At 35.4% G+C, this 23855-nt stretch overlaps 1 protein-coding gene across 2 annotated transcripts; it reads right to left on the reverse strand.

The window, feature by feature from the left end:
- Positions 1-2895: 2895 nt before the first annotated feature.
- Positions 2896-23852, reverse strand: PLK4 (polo like kinase 4). 2 transcript variants are annotated; one of them, XM_059168884.1, is made up of 16 exons: positions 23595-23851; positions 22841-22936; positions 21916-22011; positions 21722-21836; positions 16625-17645; positions 15861-15961; positions 12391-12758; positions 11234-11338; positions 10777-10879; positions 9650-9799; positions 8398-8531; positions 8214-8305; positions 7922-8066; positions 6630-6770; positions 3959-4065; positions 2896-3567 (listed from the first exon to the last, which is right to left on the reverse strand). In XM_059168884.1, the coding sequence occupies exons 1-16, from the start codon at positions 23622-23624 to the stop codon at positions 3465-3467; spliced, it is 2907 nt and encodes a 968-aa protein (XP_059024867.1). In that variant the 5' UTR covers positions 23625-23851; the 3' UTR covers positions 2896-3464. The 2 variants fall into 2 exon arrangements, with proteins under 2 accessions (XP_059024867.1, XP_059024871.1); XM_059168888.1 differs by lacking the exon at positions 3959-4065 and having other exon boundaries at positions 23595-23852.
- Between the last annotated feature and the right edge of the window lie 3 nt (positions 23853-23855).

Genomic DNA, 23855 nt, shown 5'->3' on the forward strand with positions numbered 1-23855 from the left:
TACTTTGCAGAATTTAAAAAGCAGTATATGTAAAGGAAATCTGTGAAATTGGACTACATTAAAGTTAAGAATTTCTGTTTATCAAGACATTATTAAGAGAGTGAAAACCTGGACTGGGAGGAGACGTTTGCCACATATGTCAATAGACAAAGGATACATATTCAGAACTCTTCATAATCACCAAGAAAAAGCCAGACAACCCAAGAGAAAAAGTGGGCAGAAGACATTACAGGTACTTCATAAGAGGAGAGATGAGTATCTATTAAATATATAGATTTCAACCTCTTCAGTAATTAGGGAAATGCAAATTAAAACTACAAGGATACATTATTTACATTTGTCAATCTGGCAAAAATTTTAATAGATCACAACACCAAATACTGATGAGGATGTCGAGCAATAAAAATATATGTTGCACGTGGAAGTGTAAAAAAATTAGGCATTATTTCCTAACATTTGAGATACGCCAATATTAAGATCCAGCAAATTCAGTTCTAAGTAAAACTCTAGAGAAACTTGTGTGCATATTCACCAAAACACTGTCATAGCTGTATGGTTTTCACAGCCAAAATCTGGAAACAACCCAAATGTTCATTAGCATTATAATAGATAAACAAATTACAATATATTTTATTTATACACTGGACATGCTACACCTAACAACCAGTTCAGATAGAAAAAGGAAATCAGAGGGCTCAAGAGAGCTGTCTTCAAAAGGAGAGAAAAAGGAACCAACAATTAAAAACTACAGATAGATTATCAGATGTGTTTGAGCAAACAAAGGACTCTGGAAAAACTCAAAAAAGTTGTTCAAGGAATGTATGTAATTCTAGTGTGATACATAGCTCAGCTATGAATATTTTGATAGTAGTCATGATAAAGTAAAGTGAATATTAGTAAGCCATTGCTGTACCCTTTCAGAGAAAATCAGTACAAAGAGTAAAAGAGATTATAGGAAATTCAAGGTCGAAGAAGACAGGCAAGGGGGAAAAAAGCAATGAAACATGTAGATAGAAAGCACAAAAGAAACTGGTAGACATAAATACAATAGAACTGTAATGACAAATAGTAAACTTATCAGAAATGATTTAATAAATGTGAACACAGTAGACTATAGAGGTTATCAGATTGGATTAAAAAACAAAATTCAGGGGCGCCTGAGTGGCTCAGTGGGTTAAGCCTCTGCCTTCAGCCTGGGTCATGATCCTGGGGTCTTGGGATCCAGCCCTGCATCAGGCTCTCTGCTCAGCGGGGAGCCTGCTTCCCCCCACCCTCTGCCTGCCTCTCTGCCTACTTGTGATCTCTCTGTCAAATAAATGAATAAAATCTTAAAAAAAAAAATTTCAGCTATATATGTATAAGAAAAATACCTGAAACAGAGACACATTAAGACTGAAAGATGACAAAAAAGTCTGTCAAAGCAAAATCTATTTAGCTTTCAAAAGTAAGCTAGAAATTCCTTAATTGATTTCATTTTTAGAAGGAAACTCTTATTTCTCATATTTTTTCCCTAAGGGTTTACATAAATTTTCCTCCCAAAAAGTGATTACCAATGTACTAAAATAATTGTAACAGATAATTATTAATTCTACCTCATTGATCTCTGCTCTAATCTTGATTATTTCCCTTCTTGTGTGTGGAGTTGGTTTAATTTGTTGTTGATTCTCCAGTTCTTTAAAGTGTAGAGACAGCTGGTGTATTCTGGATTTTTCAACTTTTTTGAGGGAGGCTTGGATGGCTATGTATTTCTCCCTTAGGACCACCTTTGCTGTATCCCATAGGTTTTGGACCAAAGTGTCTTCATTCTCATTGGTTTCTGATAATTATTAATTCTAACAGATATTGCCTAATGACTTTTACACTAATTAATCAACACCTGAGAATCCCCTGTTCCTTTTAGCAAGCACTATTATTTTTTTACTAATCTCTTTGATAAAAGAAAATGATTTTATTTTAATTTTGCATTTTTCCAACTATAAATGTAGTGAGCATGTACTTCCTTTCTTGTCTTTGTGAATTATCCGCTATCTTTTGTCCATACTTCTATCAGGTTGCCTTTAGCTTATTAACTCTTACTTATGTTGCAAATTATTTTTCTTATGGCCTTATGCAAAAACATCCAAAACAATGTTGAATAATTGTGGCATTAGGTATTCCTGTCTACTAAACGGAAATAGCTCAAATATTTCTAATTCTGGGGAACCTGAGTGGCTCAGTGGATTAAAGCCTATGCCTTCGGCTCAGGTCATAGTACCAGGGTGCTGGGATCGAGCCCGCATCGGGCTCTCCGCTCAGCAGGGAGCCTGCTTCCCTTCCTCTCTCTCTGCCTGCCTCGGACTACTTGTGATCTCTGTCAAATAAATACAATCTTTAAAAAAAAAAAATCAAATATTTCTAATTCTAAAAAACAGCAGGAAACATTAGGTTAAAAGTCTTTATCATGGGGCGCCTGGGTGGCTCAGAGGGTTAAGCCTCTGCCTTCGGCTCAGGTCATGATCTCAGGGTCCTGGGATCGAGCCCCGCATCGGGCTCTCTGCTCAGCGGGGAGCCTGCTTCCCCCCTCTCTCTCTGCCTGCCTCTCTGCCTACTTGTGATCTCTGTCAAATAAATAAAATCTTAAAAAAAAAAAAAAAGTCTTAATCATATTCATATATTTTATTTCATTCCTGTTTTATCTTTAGTAAAAGGTAATGAGTGTCCCACTATCAATTATTCTTTTTCTCATTGTAACTATTACATTAAGTTCTACAGTGTTAAAATGTTTATCATTAAAATATACACATATTTTCAAATAAAGGTAGAGAAACAATGTATTTACCATTTGCGAAATTAATTTTAAAAATTTAACTGGCTCTTGAACAGGCAACATAATTTAAAAATGAGCTTACTAGTAACTTATTTTAAAATGAGTATTTAATTAAATAAATCAAAAGATAAAGCAACTTATCTCTGTATTTATTTTTTTATAAAATGCATTTTCAGAAATATTTCATTAGAAACTGGTGCTACAAAAATAAATATAAAACAAATATACATGTTTACATCTGTTACTTACAACATAAATACACATTATTTACATGGTCAAAACCTCAAAAACTCCAGCATGTTTCTTCCATGATTCTCAACATGACTAAGAAGTAGGGAAAACAATAAAAAAAAGCATAAATACACCACACACCATTTATATTTTTGCTTTTAAAGGACTGTTCAATACAAATATATGAATACAAAGTTTAGGGGTATATGTTCTAAGAGCAAAGTTTAGTGTACTATTTTATCTATGGCCAGTACATTTTAGAAGTTTCATTCTGCTTTGTTCTCTCATTAGAATACATCTATTACGATATAAAATGGTCTTTTGTAGAAAGGCTTTCTGAGGAAGTTATATCAAATAAAAAAAAGTCACTTTACTTGAAAGCCAACAAAGTTATTTATTAGACTTATGTACCTATAAGGAGCCGTAATTATTCAAAACTAGGAGCTGGATTAGAAAACATCAAAAGGATGGAAGAAAGACACTGTAATTTCTGTTTGATGTAATCTGGTAATTGTTCATTTTCTCCATACCTAAGTGAAGCAAAAGAAAAAAAAAGACAAAAACACAACTTAATTAATTTGTTTGTATGAAAGTACCAAAAGGTGTATACTATTTTTCAGTAATTCTTCAATGAAAGAGGCACCTCAGAAAAATCACACATATTATTTAAGTAGATACCTAAATCAAGTTAAGCATATCATTTGTTTTCTTTTAAAATAGGGCACTTTATAAGTGTATTTAAACAAAAAAAGAAATTTAGGTCAAATACTTGAGCTGACTTGAAAACTAGATTCTTCATTAAACTGAAGGCCTTAATCTAAAGAACATACAAAATCTTATTAAATCATTTATTTCAACAGATAGAGAAAAGAAAATTATATAGCAAAGGGCTAAATCTCAACCATCATTTTAAGGGCTTACCTAGTTGTTTGACCATTTGGTGATATATAACTGATAGAAGATACTCCTGCCTGGACAACCAACTGGGACCCATCATTGAACTGAACCCACACAGCTCCACTAGTTAACTAGAAAAATATTAAGTATACAAAATTACTATACAGTAGAAGATTTAAAGTTCTTAAAAGGTACTCATGTTCAACAGGTTTTACAAATGGTTAAAAGAAAAAAAAAACAATGCTTGGAGGGGCGCCTGGGTGGCTCAGGGGGTTAAGCCTCTGCCTTCAGCTCAGGTCATGATCTCAGAGTCCTGGGATCGAGCCCCACATCGGGCTCTCTGCTCAGTGGGGAGCCTGCTTCCCCCTCTCTCTCTCTGCCTGCCTCTCTGCTTACTTGTGATCTCTCTCTCTGTCAAATAAAGAAACAAAATCTTAAAAAAAAAAAAACAAAAAAAAAAAACAATGCTTGGAGCTCTTGGGTGGCTCAGTCATTTAAACATCTGACTCTATTTCAGCTTGGGTCATGATCTCAGGGTCCTAGGATCAAGCCCTTGTTGGGTTCCCCACTAAGAAGGAAGTCGGCTTGCCTCCTGCTGCACCCCCACTGCTTGCACTCCAATGTGCACGCTTAAATAAATTAATCTTAAAAAAAAAAAAAAAAAGGCAACGCTCTCAGGAAACTACAAATGTGGGGCTGTGAAGTTAGTAGCATTGAGAATATTCATTCACATCTTTTCCATTTATTCCTTTAATAGCTATGACATTAAAATATTAAAATTATTCTAAATGAATCCAGTTTCCAATTCATTTCTACTACAATGTCTCAGTAGTTTTGTGTCCCTCCTGCCAACAGTATTTCTAATAAAGGAGAGATTTAGGAAATACAAAAGTAGTATTTTCTTGAATTAGGATTTCCCTCTCTTCTTTGTTCTTGGGCCACAGAATTTCTCTTCTGCCTGTACACTTTAGTCTTTGCAACTTATTCCTTTAGCTACTGATATTTGATATAGTCACTAATATACACTGTGGCACTCCAAACAGAAGAGAGAAGACATGGGCTCTGGAATCAAACAGACCTGAGTTTACACCAGACTCTGCCAACTACTGAGTAGGACCGGGCAAGTCAATCAACAATTATAAGCCATAATTTTACTACCTATAAAAGGAGGTAACACCAACTTTACTGGGTTTTATTTTGGGGAATAACAAGACAATATACGTGAGAAACAATATAACAGGTACTGAACAAATACCGAGTTCTCTTCATTTATTTCCTACCCCTATAAAGGTTTAAGGTGCATTTTTCTTCCCTGGCAAGTAAAAATTACATGTACTAAAAAAATGTACTATGCTCAAGTATGAAAGCTTCAGCTTTCAGATAATATATACATATAGGCTCAGACCTACATATAATTCTTTAAGTTTGAAACTCAATGTGGACTTAATTTTTAAATGCAAAACTTTTCTGCCAAAGGATAATAGATTACAAATAGTAATCTATTATTAATAGATTAATAGTAATAGATTACCAACAGTTTGTAAAACTTAAAAGTCATGAACATCATTCTCAATTACCAAAAAGTAGCCATTATCATGACACCTCTATTCTGTTTTGTTTTGTTTTAAAAATTTTATTTATTTGAGAGAGGGGAGCGGCATAAGTAGAGGAGGATAGGGAGCAAAGCAGACTACGGCTGAGTGTGCAGCCCACAGCAGGACTCGATCCCTGGACCCTGAGATCATGACTTGAATTGAAGGCAGATACTTAACTGACTTAAGCCAGCCAGGTGTCTCTCTATTCTGTTTTTCTTAATTTATTTTTTAAATTGAAGCACTGTTGACATACAGTGTTACGTTAGTTTCAGGTATACAACATAGTGATTCAACAATTCTATAGAGTACTTAAAGCTCACCATCTGTCACAACTTTATTACAGTATTATTGACTATATTCCCTATGCTGTACTTTCCACTTCTGTGACTTATTTATTTTACAGCTGGAAGTATGTACCTCTTAATCCCTGCTACCTAGTTAGCCAGTCTTCCTCCCCTCTGGCAATGACCAGTTTGTTCTCTGTATTTACAAGCTTCTTTCTGTTTTCTGTTTTGTTTTTTAGTTTCCACATGTGAGTGAAATCAAATATTTATTTATTTTTCTCTGCCTGACTTATTTCACTTGGCATAATACCTTCTAGGCCCATCCACGTTGTCACAAATGGCAAGATTTTTTTTTTCCTTATGGTTGAGTAATATTCCATTGTGTATATACACAAATATTTTTTCATGTATGTATCTCTGTATATTTATTTATTAATTTTAAGTAGGCTCCATGCCCAACGTGGGGCTTGAACTTATAGTCCTGAGATCAAGTTGCATGCTTTACAGACTGAGTTGGTCAGGTGCCTCTACACATACATCTTCTTTATCTATCAGTGAACATTTGGGTTTAAGACACTTGTTTTTAAAAACTTTAAAAACAAATCACTTATGCCTTACCAATTTATTAACAATACCTAGAGTTCTCCAAGTGTATACAAATAAAAAATGTCTAAAATGTAAATGTAAAAACGGTGTAAAAACTTTCTTGCAAAGAGAAATATTTAAACTTATTTACTTTTTTGCTAATTGTCTAATGACTATGAAAACTTAAAGAAATTCAGAGTGAAAAAATTCACTTTATAAAAAGCTTCTCACCTGTGTAGCCCAACCAACATTTTTCACAAAAACAGATTTCAAAAGTTGTGCTGATTTAGGAAGACAATCTTTTAGATTACTAGAAGAGATGTTTGTTTCAGAAGCTGCAGCCATAAAGCCATGTCCTTCATTTGTAACCATCTATAAACAGTAAAGTACAAGAAGATATTATTCCTTGGCATTTTTATAAGGCAACTTCATCAAAACTGAAAAAATTAGCTGAAAAAATTTTTAATTTATTTTAAAGAGAGAAGGAGAGAGAGCACGAGGCGGGGAGGGGAGGATCAGAGGGAGAAGCAGACTCCCCGCTGAGCAAGGAGCCCCACACGTTACTAGATCCTGGGACTCCATGATCATGACCTGAGCTGAAGGCAATCACTTAACCAACTAAGCAACCCAGGCACGCCCAAAATTTTTTAATAACAGAGTCAAGAAATGAAAATATAGGGACACCTGGGCGGCTCAGTCAGTTAAGCGCCTACCTTCAGCTTAGGTCATGATCCCAGAGTCCTAAGATCTAGTCCCACATCAGGCTCCTTGCTCAGCAGGAAGCCTGCTTCCCCCTCTCTCCCTTGTGATCTCTGCCACTTGTGATCTCTCTCTCTCTGTCAAATAAATAAATAAAATCTTTAAAAAATTAATTAATTAATTAACGCGTTAACCAAAAAATGCGAATATATAACCGCATTATGGAAAACTAGAGAAACACAGAAGAAAAAATCATACAGTTGCTGTTTTCATTTAGGTAGATTTCGTCTTTTGTTTCCCAAAGGCATAATTTTTCATAACTGCAATTGCAGTATATATGTACATGTGTGTGAGTATATACACACACAGATCTATTTCCCTAATGTTGCATTTTTCTATATTACAATATAGTATTTATAGGCATGACAGTTCATGGAATAAAAAATTAATAAGTTTTTGTAAACAATGTTCTATCATGGATATTAAGGCAGTCGATGATATTTTATTAGTAAAAATAAAATGATTCATATAATAATATATTTAGCTTACAGGGGTAACATTTACACTGAGACCTGAAGGATGAGAAAGAATTAGCCATTAAGAGATTAGGGAAAAGTTCCAGGTCCAGTGAATAGCATGTGAAAAGGCCTGTATGCTTGACTTACTTGAAAAACTAAAAGAAAGCATAGATAGTGCAGGGTAAAGTAGGCAGGGGAGAAGTTGACATGATAAAAAGGCCACAGTAAGGAATTTAAATTTTATATGAAAGGCAAGAGGCAATCACTGAAGAGTTTAAAGTATAGAAGTTACATATATTTACTTACAGGAGGATTAAGCATTGGTGCCAGTTTTGAAGAAGCAGTATTATTTATCATTTTATTCAAAGATGCTCTATCACGCATCAGGTAGTTTGGATCCACAGAAGTAGGAGGTGATAAGGCCTTAGGTGAACTCGTATTTCCAGGTTTTCTGAAGGGGAAAGAAATGTCCAAATATATTCCCTTAAAGCTTTCAAATTACAGAAAACTTAAAAGTGTCCATAGTGTAAACACTAAACTTTTTTTTTAACATTTCTGACACATCTTAGCCATATTTAAAAAATTTTCAAACATTTACCTTCCTATAATTATTGGGAAAAAGGGAGCACTTCCACTTTTCTTTTCCTCCTCTGAAATTACGGATTCCAGTGCTAAGCAAATACGATGGCCCTATTTCAAAAGAATAGAGCTGTCATTATTTCACCTATCATTTGGAATCACTATTAACTTGTATGAAAAACCTACCATAACTAGGTACATACCTCATTTGCATGGTCCATATACATTTTTATTTCCCCTTTCAAGCTACTAATTTCACTTTCACTTTTTAAGGTATAAGATTTCCCAGTCTTTTCAATCACCTGAATTAAATCTTCGGTTTTGTGTATCTTTGCTCCTTAAAGAATAAAAAGAAAACGACTCTTTTATCATTTCTTTAAATACTCCTGTGTTTATACTCATTATCATGCTAGTGCATAAAGATTAAGGTATTATATTCACTCACTGATCATTAAAAAATGAGGCTGTGAATATATTCAATAAACATAAGCCATCCATTTTTTTCCCTTCATATATCTGGTGTAAGTCTGATACTTTTATGATATTTTATAAAATCACATCAGGCCGCCTGGGTGGCACAGTGGGTTAAGCCTCTGCCTTTGGCTCAGGTCATGATCCCAAGGTCCTGGGATCGAGCCCCGCATAGGACTCTCTGCTCAGCGGGGAGCCTGCTTTCCCCTCTCTCTCTGTCTGCCTCTCTGCCTACTTGTGATTTCTGTCTGTCAAAAAAATAAATAAAATCTTTAAAAAGATAAAAAAATAAAAATCACTGATCTCATACAAAAACACAGTTGAAGGATAGCTATTATTATATGTATACTGTATGAGTATATGTGCTAGGTATCCCTTAAAAGGAGTTTTACAGATTAAAAAGTAAATCATCTTTAGATTTAGGAAAACATATTCTCTTGTTCAATCCTATCCTTTTGCCACATTTTTTTTTTAAGATTTTATTTATTTATTTGACAGACAGCGATCACAAGTAGGCAGAGCAGCAGGCAGAGAGAGAGGGGGAAGCAGGCTCCCCACTGAGCAGAGAGCCCGATGCGGGGCTCAATCCCAGGACCCTGGGATCATGACCTGAGCTGAAGGCAGAGGCTTTAACTCACTGAGCCACCCAGGCCCCTCCATTTGCCACATTTATAATTCTCTTCATTTGGTAAATGTCCATTTGAGTTTCTACTAAGAAGTAGGATATTTATTTAAGGTGATTCTGTACTATCAACCTGAGTGTTATTAAATCTGAGCTAAAATGGGAAAGAGAACTAATATACATATTGGAGAATAAGCTGTTTATATAAATAAATTTGGTTAACATATTTAATATATAGTATACTGTGCTGTGTAACTAATTTGTATAAATATACAGCTTATAAACTTGTGGTGCTGAATTAAAAAAAAACTACTAAATTATAAACTAAAGGGGAAAAATTATCATTTCTAAATGGTACTTACCATCATAAAACCAAACCTCAAAATCAGCATCAGGGGAATTCTCCATTAAAATGCATTTAGCATATCTCGAAAAATAAGTGATTTTGGGTGATTTAGATCTTACAAGGTGTACAAATCTGGAAGCATATTGATATTTTCGCCAGTATTTCTCTAGGGAAAAAAAGAAAAAAATTACCTAATAGTGGGAAATAAAGTGTTGACTTGACATATAAATTCCGTAAGTTTAATATTGATCACTACTCTTCCACAAAAATTCACGTCGATAGGTTAGAAACCTCATTACTAAAATAAAGATATCTTAGTCCTGCAAGTCTATTATTTTAATGAAAACTAAAGACAATATAATACAATCCCCAAGAAGTATATAACAAAATCCAATGAGTAGTACCACGATAATTTAAAAAAATCTCTTCCTCTGAATCACTGACTCTTTATTATAAGTAATGATTCTAGAAATGTTTTAACAATTGAAATGAAAAAATTTCTACCTGAGATATCAGAATCAGACTATCAGGAAAAGATGTAGTTCTTTTTATGTTAGTAAAGCATAGAGTTTTGTGGTCCTAATATTCAAAAGTCGGTTTTTACAATTCCCTGGAACTATAGTCACTTACAGTATTTAGTCTTGTTCTGTTTTGATTTCTAATAGGATTAGACAGGTTTTCTTGTTTGATTCTAAAAGTCACTTCAGTGAAGGCTTACTATTCAATATTTAATTCCCCTATCCATAAAATCCAGAAGCTGAACGAGAAGTCAAAATTGGTTAGCCATAATAACAGATGGTCATTTATGGAGCATAATAATGGTTTTAAAAGCCAAAAATTGATACTTTATGTTGAATTTTAAACAAGATTCTTCACAAATTAGTAACTAAACAAGAGTACATATTATATTTGTGTGATATATGACTAATATTCCATAGTTTTTGCTTAAATATGTGATAACACAGAGTATGAATAAACATTGGATTAGTAAGGTACAACATATATCTCACCACATATAAAATATGAGAACATGAGTTATAGCCTGGTTGAAGCAAGACATTTATAATCTATGATATCCACACATATAGAGTTTACATATAAATAAGTGCATTATCTAAATTTATTCCTGATAAATTTACATACCTGGTAAATTGTCAAAGCAGTACCTACTGATGTTGTCAGTAGGGGGTGGTGGTCTGTCAGCAAGAGGAAAACCTCTTCCATCATTGGGATAATAAATAGTAATCTGTCAAAAAGTTTTTTAAAAATTCTAATTATATGCCATTAAGTTAGAGAGCTATATTTCACTAGAAAAATTATGTAAAAGAGCTCACATGTAAAATTCAATATTATTTTATTGAAAATGTTAAATATTTTCTAGAAGTAATAAAGTTTAGATTTTGCTATAAGTTATAATTATTTAAAAAACCACATTAATTAAATATATGTAACATGGTATTTCAGTTTTTTAATTTCAGAGATATTATCATATTAAGAAAACCAATGTTTAAGTATTTTAATGATATCCTTGTAGAATATACTGGAATGCTAAATGTTTAATGATGATTTAAAATTACAAAATGAAGTAAAGCCACATTACCATATTTCCATCACTAGATATTTGAAGAACTTCTTTCACATATTCTTGTGATGTATGTTCCTTTAGAAGCTCCACACATACCTCCTCTGAATCAAGTATGCTAACCTAAAAAACAAGAAGGTAACATTAGTAACAATTCTCTTGTTTACTATAATAGCTCTGACATATAAAATATTTAAAAGTACTTAACCATAGCAGAAACAAAAATTCAAGTCAAAATCAAATGGCTGCTTCTCTCCAACAGTCTACACCAGAGCTGTATTTGAGCACAATTGTGAAATATAAGGAGCAAAGGTAAGAAGGCATAATTAAGTGTGAAATGATAACCAGTGAGTAAAATGAAAGCAGAAGGTAGGGGTGGAGAATAAGGGCTTTAAAAAGACAATAGCAAGCCAAACAAAGGCAAGACTGGGTGAATAGAAAACAAGGTACAAAGAGGAAGAAGATAGAATTAAAAAATAAAAATTGCTATTTCCAATTCATACATCAATGTAAACTCTAAACTTGATTTTGTATATATTGTTTTTCTTTAGTTCCAAATGTTAAGAAAATTTTTTTTTAGTTTACCTTTTTGATGAGACTAAATACTGAAACAATTAAGACAAAAGCAAAAAGCAGTATTAAATATTAATTCAGTAACCGGAATTGTAAATAAAATAATATTTAACACAGTATTTAGCCACTGTTACTTTTATTTTTCTTAATTTTTTTTTAAAAGATTTTATTTATTTATTTGACAGACAAGAGATCACAAGTAGGCAGAGAGGCAGGCAGAGAGAGAGGGAGGAGGAAGCAGGCTCCCTGCTGAGCAGAGAGCCCAGATGTGGGGCTCAATCCCAGGACCCTGGGCTCATGACCTGAGCCAAAGGCAGAGGCTTTAACCCACTGAGCCACCCAGGAGCCCTCCCACTGTTACTTTTAAATGTTTCTCATTATCAGTAATTTAAAATTCAAAGCTTATCAGTATCAATTCACCATTCTTAAAGTAGCTAATAGAAAACATTAGTAATTTTTCCATAAATTCCTAGTCTTTACTTTTAAATCAGTTTATCATGTAAATATCAAAAGTACAGGAACTAAAAGAAACATATTTGATATAAGAAACCACATACTCAAGGAAAATATCAAATAGGAATTTAGAAAAATGATAGACATACCACAGCCTTTTTGGTTTTCTGTCTAATCGGTTTTAACCTGTAAGCAGTCAAAGGAGATGTAATGTCTCGTAGCGTACGTTTCTGATAACACAATGGTGGCTCCATACCCCTAGTTTTGCTTTGCTCAGAAAGAGGATCTGAGCCAAAAATAGATTCCTGTTGAATTATCTCAGGTTTACTTTGAAATGCAGTCATAAATTTCATGGTATTCAACTGTTTTGCAGGATGAACATTATCAGAAGCATCAGAACTCTTTTTGGCTCTCGTATCAGTCCAAACATTTCTTGATGTGTCCTGCAAGTCTGGATGGCCTTGGAAATCTCTTTTTGGGCTAATGCTGTTGTGCTCAGTAGTTTCTCTTAAATGATCTGCAATATACACAGATTGAAGCAAGTTAGTGAAAATGAAAAAAAAAAGAAAAGTCTACACAACATAATGTCATACTGGTATAATTTTGTTTTGAAGTAAAAAAGAAATCTAGTAAAAAAATGTTTATAATATTTCTAACAAATAAGGAGTTTTAAGATATGACATAATACAAGAATGACTTTAAAAGATTTTATTTATTTATGCAAGAGAGAGAGACAGAGAGAGCATTAGCTTAGGCAGGCAGGACGAGGCAGAGGAAAAGGGAGAAGCAAGACTCCCCACTGAGCAGGGAGCACGATGTGAGACTCAATCCCAGGAATCTGGGATCATGACCTGAGCAGAAGGCAGATGCTTAACTGACTGAGCCACTCAGGCTCCCTAAGAATGACCTTAAAAGAACATTTTAATCCAGATTGCAAAGATATACCTTTATACTCCTAAAACTAAGAAAAGATATTAATATGAAATTTGTTTTTCAGTCAAGGCAAAATTTAGGGTCACTTACTAATTCTAAAACAAGTAACTGCCAGTGTTCCAACAAGTACAGGTAATCATTCTATGTAATATGTAAATTTACCTCTTTAAGCTGAGGACTGTCTGACCATCTTTACTTATAAAATATGTAAATAAAACCAAAAACAATATATGAAATAGTTGTAATGTTATTATTAATATTTAATATTATGAGTGTATTTGCACATTTTTTTTTAAATTTTATTTATTTATTTGACAGACAGGAGATCACAAGTAGGCAGAGAAGCAGGCAGAGAAAGAGGAGGAAGCAGGCTCCCCACCGAGCAAAGAGCCCTATGTGGGGCTCCATCCCAGGACCCTGGGATCATGACCCAAGCCGAAGGTAGAGGCTTTAAGCCACTGAGCCACCCAGGCGCTCCATATTGCACCATATTTTTTAAAAGCTCTTGTTGAATTTTACCTATTTATATTTTATATAGCTTTACAGTTCACACGGGAACATTAATTTTTTAAAGCCCCTTAAGTAATTAGGCTATATAGATCTCTATAAGGCAATTTTTCAAATGCTAAACTCAAAAATATATATTGCATTTTTTCCCTAAATGACTTGTTAGTGCTTTCTTTCCTCCTTCTCCCATGACAGAAATATTTTGTACCAAATAATATACTTTAAAATTGCAGCAGCACTATCAGATTATAAACAAACTTATTTCTCCATCTCAGATATATCCCGATTACCAAATAAAAGTATCTATAAACACAACAGAAGGTTAAATGCACAATTAAGAACATTTTATAGTTTAAAAATTTTATAGTTTATAATTTTATAGTTTAAAATTTTATAGTTTAAAAACCATAAAATTGAATTACCATCATGAAGTACACATAAAAAGATTAATTCCCTTTTGGGCTCTTGAAAACAATGTATGTTTAAAAAGAAAAAAACAGATGGTTGAGGTAACATAACAACTCTGCTTAAATTATAGTCATATTATGTATTCTCTGTCTGAAGTAATATAATACTTGGTAAGAAATGATCTCCTCCTCCCCATATGTTTTCTTTATTATTCTCTTTTTTTCCATGGTATTTCCAACCCACCTTCTGGGAGTCTGTTGTGTTTATTAATAAGAGATGTTGAACTGTCAAACTCTAAATCTAAAATAATTACTTGGATGACGGCTGTTTTTTTGTTTTTTGTTTTTAAGATTTTATTTATTTATTTGACAGACAGAGATCACAAGTAGGCAGAGAGGCAGACAGAGAAGGAGGAGGAGGCAGGCTCCCCACTGAGCAGAGAGCCCATGTGGGGCTTGATCCCAGGACCCTGGGATCATGACCTGAGCCGAAGGCAGAAGCTTTAACCCACTGAGCTACTCAGGCACCCGTGGATGACAGCTGTTTAAAAATGTTTAGGTTTTGGGGTGCCTGGCTGGCTCAGTCAGTAGAGCATGTAACTTTTTTTGTTTGCTTTTTTTTTTTTTTTTAACAGATTTTATTTATTTGAGAGAGAGAAAGAGCATAAGCAGGAGGAGGTGGAAAGGCAGAAGGAGAAAGAAAAGCAGGGGCCCGACGCAGGGCCTGATCCTGGGACTCTGTATCAAGACCTGAGCCAAAGGTAGATGCTTAACCGACAGCCACCCAGGCGCCCGGAGTATGTTAACTCTTGATCTCAAGTTTGTGAATTCAAGCCCACATCGGCCTAGAGTTACCTTAAAAAAACAAAAAAAAACAAAACCCATTTAGGTTTTAGTAGCTGTGTACTTCCGTGTATGTAAAGTCCCATGTAAACCATGATGTCCTCATTGGCGTCTACTTAAAAATAAGGTCAGTCATCTTTTGATTATCTTATATGTGCTGACAGTATGTGCTTCTTACAGATAGGATGCAAGAACAGAGATAAGGAATAAAGAGTACAGTTCATGAGCCAAACCGCTTGTACTGGAATCCTGGCTCCTCTGCTTTTAGGCGGTGTAGCTTAGCAAATTAAGCTCTGTGCAACACAATTCCTCATGTGTAAGATGGGGCTAATATTATCTTTGTATTTTTAAAAAGATTTTATTTATTTGAGAGAGAGAGAACAAGCAGTGGGGAGGGGCAGAGGGAGAGATAGACAGAGAGAGAGAAGCAGACTCCCCACTGAACAGAAAGCCGGCTCCATCCTAGGACCCAGAGATCATGCATGATCTGAGTGGAAATGGAAGGCAGATGCTTAACCAACTGAGCCACCCAGGCACCTCTATCTTCATATTTATTGTGTGTGAGAATTTAATAAGTTAATATTTGTTAAGCATTATGGACAGTAGCTGATATAGCAAATACTCAAAATGAGTAAAGTTATTATTACTGTTTTTTTTGTTTTTTTTTTTTTATTTGACAGACAGAGATCACAAGCAGGCAGAGAGGCAGAGAGAGAGGAGGAAGCAGGCTCCCCGCTGAGCAGAGAGCCCGATGTGGGGCTCGATCCCAGAACTCTGGGATCATGATCTGAGCCGAAGGCAGAGGCTTTAACCCACTGAGCCACCCAGGCGCCCCTTATTACTGTTATCGTAATATAGTTTACTGAAAATGTATTATTATTTTTTTAAAATGTATTATTTTCTCAAGAAAACCCAAACAGAAAACTCACCCTTTATTTGCAGATTCCCAAACCACTGTTGCACCATTTCAGTCTGAGTTGTCTGGTCTGGAAATGGAAAAGGAGTTTTCCCTGGACGAAGACGATTGGAGCTAAACAGAGGAAAAAAATTTTGATAAACTAATAAAAAAATTATCAGATAATAACTTCTGATGATAAAAAGATTTTAAAAATCTTTTGATCTGAATACTTAAACTGAAGCTAAATTTCAAGACCAAAATGCCCATGGTACTGTAACAAAGTTTCTATATGGCTACTGCCCTCTAGTAATTTAAGCATAAAAATAAAAGATAAGAAAAAGGAAAAAACACTACAAGCATTAAAAAATGAGTCTTAATGTTAATAACATGATTACTCATCATTGGCTCAGCTGTGTGTGTGTGTGTGAGAGAGAGAAGGGAGAAAGAAGGATAGAAAAAGAGAACAGTTATTATCAGAGTACTTTAGGGATCAGACACATTTAATATGATACTTTGCACTGGAGACCTGCTGCCTATAAAATAAAAATGAAACAAAATTCTCAAGTATTAAACACATTCATGAGCACATACACTCATTATGAAATTGTTTCTTAACTACAATTAAAAAATGATCATTCTGATTCTCTAATAAGAAATAGAAATCATAGCTAAGAAGTACCCCAGGAACATCTGACAATATAAGAAAAAATTAACCCTCCTTAGTTAGATGCAGTTCCCTACGTGTGCTGATATAACATTTATAGAAAAATAAAATGCTTTTGATAGAATTCTTACCAGGCTTGATCATTATCAAGTCTTTCAAAAGATCCAGAACTACTGGATGTCTTTTCCTTAAAGAAATGCAAAATATTGACATTGCTGTTTGTAGGTGAGTATCTTTCTTCATTTTCATCTACTCCTGATCTTTTGGATTTTGAAAGCATTTCTGCTGAGTGACATCGTTCCACTGTTTTGGCTCGAGACTGACTATTAGAAGTGCCAGATCTATCAGAGGAATGGGCTCTACGAAGGTATCGAGAATGTGGCCTTTCTTCCATATCCTGGGTTACTCTTCGCCTCCCATTATTACCGGTTTCTTGTTCTCGATTTCCCCACTGAGTATAAAGACTGCTTCCATCTCCTGAAGAGGAAAAATCACTTGAATTTTTATTCTTTGGAAATATAGTCACTTTATTTGGGAGTGGCTGACCAATCAAAAGTCTTCTCCTATCAAAGAAACTACCACTTATACTGGTACTGGAAGAAGCTGTAATTGCAGTAGAAATTGTGGCATGTCCACTATCAATTGAGTCTTCTACAGTTCCTAAATCTTTACTTTTTGTTGAAGAATTTCGGGACATAAAAGGATGGTCTAATATTGAAGACAGACTTAAACGATCTGCTGGATTTCTGCGAAGTAACTGGTGAATAAGGTCCTTAGCCTCACTTGTCAAAAAAGTGGGCATTTCATAATCTGCCAATACTACTTTATTTAATGTGTTCTTGACTGTGTCAGTGTCAAAAGGAGGTCTCCCAATAAGCAACGTATAAAACATACAGCCCAAGGACCAAACATCAGATTCAAGTCCATGTGCACTTCGAGTTGCAATTTCTGGTGAAATATAATTAGGAGTTCCACACAAAGTATAGTGCTTCTCATGTGGCATTTTCAATTGAGTTGCCAGCCCAAAGTCGGCAATCTTGATGTTCATATTACGAGTAAGTAAGAGGTTAGAAAGTGTGAGATCCCGATGTAATATGCCATGAGAATGGAGATACAACATTCCTGTGATGATCTGGTGCATAAAGTGTCGAGCTGTTGGAATGCAAAAAATAAAATTGACAATTTAGAAAATCTGATTCAGTATTTAGAATCTTAGAATTCAGTTTTTAGAAACCCAAGTATATATGCCACAGTATTACATTAGAACACCAGCTTGCAGCTTAGTTCTACCAACCAAAATACTATTTTGATGACAATTCCATAATATTCTTTTAAGTCCCTTTAAAACAACTGGGAACTCCTTCTAATCTTTGTCCTTTCCAACTGATGAGTTTTCTATATAGTTAAGGAAAGCTTAATTATATTAGCAACTGGAGGAGACTGGACTACCTAGGGTCTCTAGAAGTCCATAGCAATTAAAAGAAAATATTTATAATTGCACAAACAATTCATAAATGTATTATAATTGTTAAAAGGAAAAAAGAAAGCTAGTTCCTCTGATGTCCTCACAAACCCTCACAAAAAATAACCACTATTAATAATGTGTTTATACTGTTTTATACATTTGTGCTTATGTACATTTGTCTACCGAAATATACTGTAATAAATGCTTTAAAATATAAAAATGTATATATTTCTGCAAAGAAGACATCCAGATGGCCAACAGACACATGAAAAAGTGTTCCATATCACTCGGCATCAGGGAAATACAAATCAAAACCACAATGAGATATCACCTCACACCAGTCAGAATGGCTAAAATCAACAAGTCAGGAAATGACAGATGCTGGCGAGGATGCGGAGAAAGGGGAACCCTCCTACACTGTTGGTGGGAATGCAAGCTGGTGCAGCCACTCTGGAAAACAGCATGGAGGTTCCTCAAAATGTTGAAAATAGAACTGCCCTATGACCCAGCAATTGCACTATTGGGTATTTACCCTAAAGATACAAACGTAGTGATCCAAAGGGGCACGTGCACCCGAATGTTTATAGCAGCAATGTCCACAATAGCCAAACTATGGAAAGAACCTAGATGTCCATCAACAGATGAATGGATCAAGAAGATGTGGTATATATACACAATGGAATACTATGCAGCCATCAAAAGAAATGAAATCTTGCCATTTGCGACAACATGGATGGAACTAGAGTGTATCATGCTTAGCGAAATAAGTCAAGCGGAGAAAGACAACTATCATATGATCTCCCTGATATGAGGAAGTGGTGATGCAACATGGGGGCTTAAGGGGGTGGGAGAAGAATAAATGAAACAAGATGGGATTGGGAGGGAGACAAACCATAAGTGACTCTTAATCTCACAAAACAAACTGAGGGTTGCTGGGGGGAGGGGGTTTGGGAGAAGGGGGTGGGATTATGGACATTGGGGAGGGTATGTGCTTTGGTGAGTGCTGTGAAGTGTGTAAACCTGGTGATTCACAGACCTGTACCCCTGGGGATAAAAATATTTAAAAAAATATTAAAAATATATATATAAATGTATAAAAAATACAGTTTTGTTACTCTTCCCCCCACTTCACAGAATTTCTTGAAATATTCTCATGTCAGTACACATATTTTCTCTTCTTAAAGATTTATTTATTTATTTTAGGGGCACCTGGGTGGCACAGTCATTAAGCCTCTAACTCTTGGTTTTGGCTCAAGTCATGATCTCAGGTCAGGAGATGGAGCCCCAGTTTGGGCTCTGTGCTTAGTAGGGAGTCTGCTTAAGATTCTTTCTCCTTCTGCCCCTCCCTTACCCCTCACTCTCTAAAATAAATAAATCTTTAAAATAAAGATGTGCTAATCTTTTTAAAAAAGATTTATTTATTTGAGAGACAGAGGCAGAGAGAGCATGAGCAGGAGGGGCAGAAAGAGTCTCTGGTGTGGGGGCTCAATGTCAGGACCCTGAGATTACAACCTGAGCTGAAACTATGAGCTGGAGGCTTAACCAAGTGCATCACCCAGGTCCCCCATAAATTTTCATTTTATTTAATTGCTATCAATGAATAGTTGGTCATTTCTGATATTTCAAGATTACAGAAAACATAGGAATAAACATTTTGTACCCACTTGTTTTCTTATGTATATGTATGGCATGGTTCTCTATGTTAAATTCAAGAAGCAGAAATACTGGGTTGAAGGATAAAATTTAGTATTTTAATACTTGCCAAACTGCCCTCCAAAAGGCTGTATTTTCATGCATATCCTTGTTAACATTGGGTAGTGTCAATCCAATGAGTTTAAAAAAAAGAAAAAGGGGTATTCCACTATTTTATTTGGCACTCTTAGGATTACTATCAAGTTTAGGCATCTTTTTATTTATTTTTTGGCCATTTGTACTTTCTCTTCTGTGAAGTCTGCCTATATTCCCTACCCATTTTTCTATTGCATTACCTTTTTTTAAGCATCCCTTTTATTTTTAATATTAAACATTAATTTAATATAATTTGTCAGTCATATATTTTACAAATATTTACTTCCTTTGTTTTAAATTTGACTTAATCTTTTGTCATTCATGTGCTTAATGTTAATTAAGTCAAATTGATAATTCTTTTCCTTTATAGCTTTTCTTAATTAAGGCTTACTATTATACAGTATTACAAAAAATGCAAGTCATCATTAATATTTGTATAGCTTGTATTATTCAACTTGTATTACTACATTATTTTGAGTCAAAGAATATGAATATTTGCGGGGCGCCTGGGTGGCTCAGTCGGTTAAAGCCTCTGCCTTTGGCTCAGGTCATGATCCCAGAGTCCTGGCATCGAGCCCCGCATCAGGCTCTCTGCTCAGCCGGGAGCCTGCTTCCTCCTCTCTCTTTGTCTGCCTCTCTGCCTACTTGTGATCTCTCTCTGTCAAATAAATAAATAAAATCTTAAAAAAAAAAAAAGAAGAAGAATATGAATATTTGCATAACTCAATACATATGACCAAACTGCTTTTCAAATGGATTATATAGACTTAAATGTACCAAAAGTCCAATAGCAACCACATCCGTTAGCTTACCTACAATCTCAGTTATCAGGATAACTAGAAAACAATTATTTTTGTGATGACTCATGGACCTTATTTGATACTGATCCAAACTGTAAAATAGTTATTTATGAGAAACTCTGGAAGTTGAAACTTACTATGCATTTGATACTAGGGAATTATTGGGTATGATAATGACTTTGTGGCTATTATTATTTTTAAAAGTTTTTATTTTTTTTATTAAAGACATACAACAAAATATTTATAGATATAAAGATGGCTACAATCAGCTTCAAAATACTCTGGAAAATTAGGGGAATAAGAAGAGTACAAATGAAACAATTTGATCATGAATTGATAGCTTTGGAAGCTGAGGCCTCATTATACTGTTCCATCTACTATTTTTGACATTTTCTATAATAAATTATTTCAATATTTGTGTTTGACTTAGGAACTACTTTATAGACATCAATAACATTCTAAAAAGCTTTTCTCTAGAACTGAAAGGATACACACTATCAATGATTTAATTTAAAATGTGATTTTGGATTTTAAAAAAAAAGGGGGCGCCTGGTGGCTCAGTGGGTTAAGCCTCTGCCTTTGGCTCAGGTCCTGGTATCGAGCCCTGAATTGGGCTTTCTGCTCAGTGGGGAACCTGCTTCCCCCTTCTCTCTCTGCCTGCCTCTCTGCCTACTTGTGATCTCTGTCTGTCAAATAAATAAAAAATTTAAAAAAAATAAAAATAAAATGTATTTTGGGGAAAGATAACAAATTTCTCCTTTTACTTCTGTAATGTTTAAATTATTTATAGAAATTAACAGCTTTTCGAATTTTGAGAGTTGGGGGTCTCCCTTTCTAGCCCAAAGTAATAATTTAAACAGTTTTATTAAACATTACAAAATACCACATTCTTCAAAAACTAGTTTTTAAAGAGTAAAATTTTTTTTTTTTTTTATTTTTTTTTTAAAGATTTTATTTATTTATTTGACAGAGAGAAATCACAAGTAGATGGAGAGGCAGGCAGAGAGAGAGAGAGGGAAGCAGGCTCTCCGATGAGCAGAGAGCCCAATGTGGGACTCGATCCCAGGACTCTGAGATCATGACCTGAGCCGAAGGCAGCAGCTTAACCCACTGAGCCACCCAGGCGCCCCAAGAGTAAAATTTATATACACAAAAGAAAAAAAGCAGCCACCTACCTTCGTTTTCTGAGAATGGTTTCATTCTGTTCTTTAGATACCTGTTCATTTCTCCATTATGGCACATTTCTAATACTAGATACACATAATTGTTATCTTCAAAATAATTATACAGCTGAAATGTAAAAGGGCATAGTAAATGATAATATACAAAAATTCAATGTCCTTGGTCACTTTTATAAAATTTGTATTACCTCCAAGATAGAAGGATGTTTCAACTGGCAATGTATTTTCACCTCATTTTGGACTCTCTGCACCATTCCAGCTTTGTACATGGCTTTCTTATCTATCTAAAAAAAAACACGAAACATTTAAATGTTGCTGATGAACTTCCAAATGTGAAGTTTTCAAAAGTTAACTTTGAAGAGAAAGTATACTTTAAAATATTCTTAAGTCCTTTTATCTACATCTTTCTGAGATCAATTTACTCTGTTGTCTGTTTTCCCCATGCACCTAAGAGAGTGCTTGGCAGAGGAGACATTCAGTAAAAAAGTCTACCCAATGCATTCTAATATCCTCTCCCAACTTAAAAGAATTTAATAGCACAACAATCATATCTATAACAATAACAACAAAAATCTACCCAAGCTTTATTTTTTTTTTGTTTTTTCACCCTATTATTTTCTACTAGACAAGCTTTAAAATAAAACTTCCTTTTCCCTACTGGTTTAGATAAGTGGTTCTTAATTTGCTTATGATACTCCTATCATAAACAATCAAAACATAGTATTTTTTATAACAATCAAAACATAGTATTTTAGATTGTTAACAGTGTAATACAGAACTAGGCACAAATCCTACTCATTATTATAAACAAATTACTTGCTTTTCGATTTCTGTCAATTACTACAAGTTTGCATAATAACTAGTACTAGGTCTACTGAACATTAGTGAAAATAAAACACTTATTTAAGCATAGTCAAGGATCTCCTAAAACATCTGTAATGACAATCGCTGGACTTGGCATTATTGTTTTCTGCATAAGGGATAGGTTTCCCTCCACCCTTAATTTAAAAAAAAAAAAGAAAAAGCCTCATAGGTAAGAAGTTTCTTATATCTTAAGTCACCTCTCTAATTACTTGCAAAGTAGAGGTGAAAAGTTGGTTAATATATTCTTACCATTTTGATTGCTACTTCCAAACCAGTGTGAATGGACTCAGCTCTGTAGACACCAGCAAATGATCCTTTACCAAGCAGATTCCCAACTTTAAAATCCTTAAAAGTTAAAATTAAAGATAGGTGTGATGACTCACATGAGTGAAAAAGAAGAAAGATAGGAAGAGACTGGGAAAAGATGATAAAATGGACCAAGAGGGGAATATGAATTTAAAATTCAAGCAGGTATTACACCTCGATACAGCAGGAGTTTGGGGTGGAAAGCATGTTGACGCCTTGCGGAGATCCCTGAAAGTCCAGGCTGGGCTTCAGATACAGCACCCTAGTGGACTGTTTCCTCAACCTCAGCGCAACTTCATCACCTTGCTCCCACCTCCAGCCAACCCCTGGGAGCAGAGGGCACGGCACGAATCCCGCCGCATCTCCCGCCGGAGGTAACCGCCATCCCCTCGGAGAAGGGGGTGGCAGCTTTGCCCTGTTTTAGCGCGGCAGACCCGGCGGGATAGCCCTGGTGTCTGGAGACGGACGGGCGGGGCCGTGAGCGACTCACCTTGTCCCCCAACACCCCAGCCTGAGGGGCGGGACGCTCCGCCCTAGACAGCCAGGCCGGCGGTTGGGACGCTCCCAAGGCACCTCGGCGCCCGCCCCACAGCCGTTAGATTCGCCTGGTCTCCTTTTTGCAGCAGTCTCGAGTCCTGCCACTCCAGCTACCCCACCCTCCCAATCTGCCCCGGAGAAGATTGCCAAGACTTTTCACCTCGATCTTCTCCCCGATGCAAGTCGCCATATTTCCAGGCTCAGGCCTGTGCTCCGATTAGCTTCCTTCACGCAGTCCCTTCGAGGCAGCGCTCCAAGCAGCCAGCCGGTCTTGGCGCCCATCAGGCTTGGCTCTCTAGGCCGCCCCTCCGGGCGACGGCTGCACAGCCACAGAAAGGCCTCTCCTGCACCTTCCGAGACCCGGGCGGCGCCTCCGCGCTCCCATTTTGAAAAACTCGCGCCGGTTGCCGTCCCTGCGGGG

The sequence above is a fragment of the Mustela lutreola genome, chromosome 1, assembly GCF_030435805.1.
Source record: "Mustela lutreola isolate mMusLut2 chromosome 1, mMusLut2.pri, whole genome shotgun sequence".
Classification (NCBI taxonomy): Eukaryota; Metazoa; Chordata; class Mammalia; order Carnivora; family Mustelidae; genus Mustela; species Mustela lutreola.

Excerpts from the sequence above, each read along its gene's own strand:
- PLK4 (XM_059168884.1), bottom strand. The coding sequence starts at position 23,624 with ATGGCGACTTGCATCGGGGAGAAGATCGAG. Across the intron at positions 15,962-16,624 it reads CTTGATAATGATCAAGCCTG|CTCCAATCGTCTTCGTCCAG; the intron begins GTAAGAATTCTA and ends TCCTCTGTTTAG. Across the intron at positions 3,568-3,958 it reads CCAAATGGTCAAACAACTAG|GTATGGAGAAAATGAACAAT; the intron begins GTAAGCCCTTAA and ends TGCTTCACTTAG.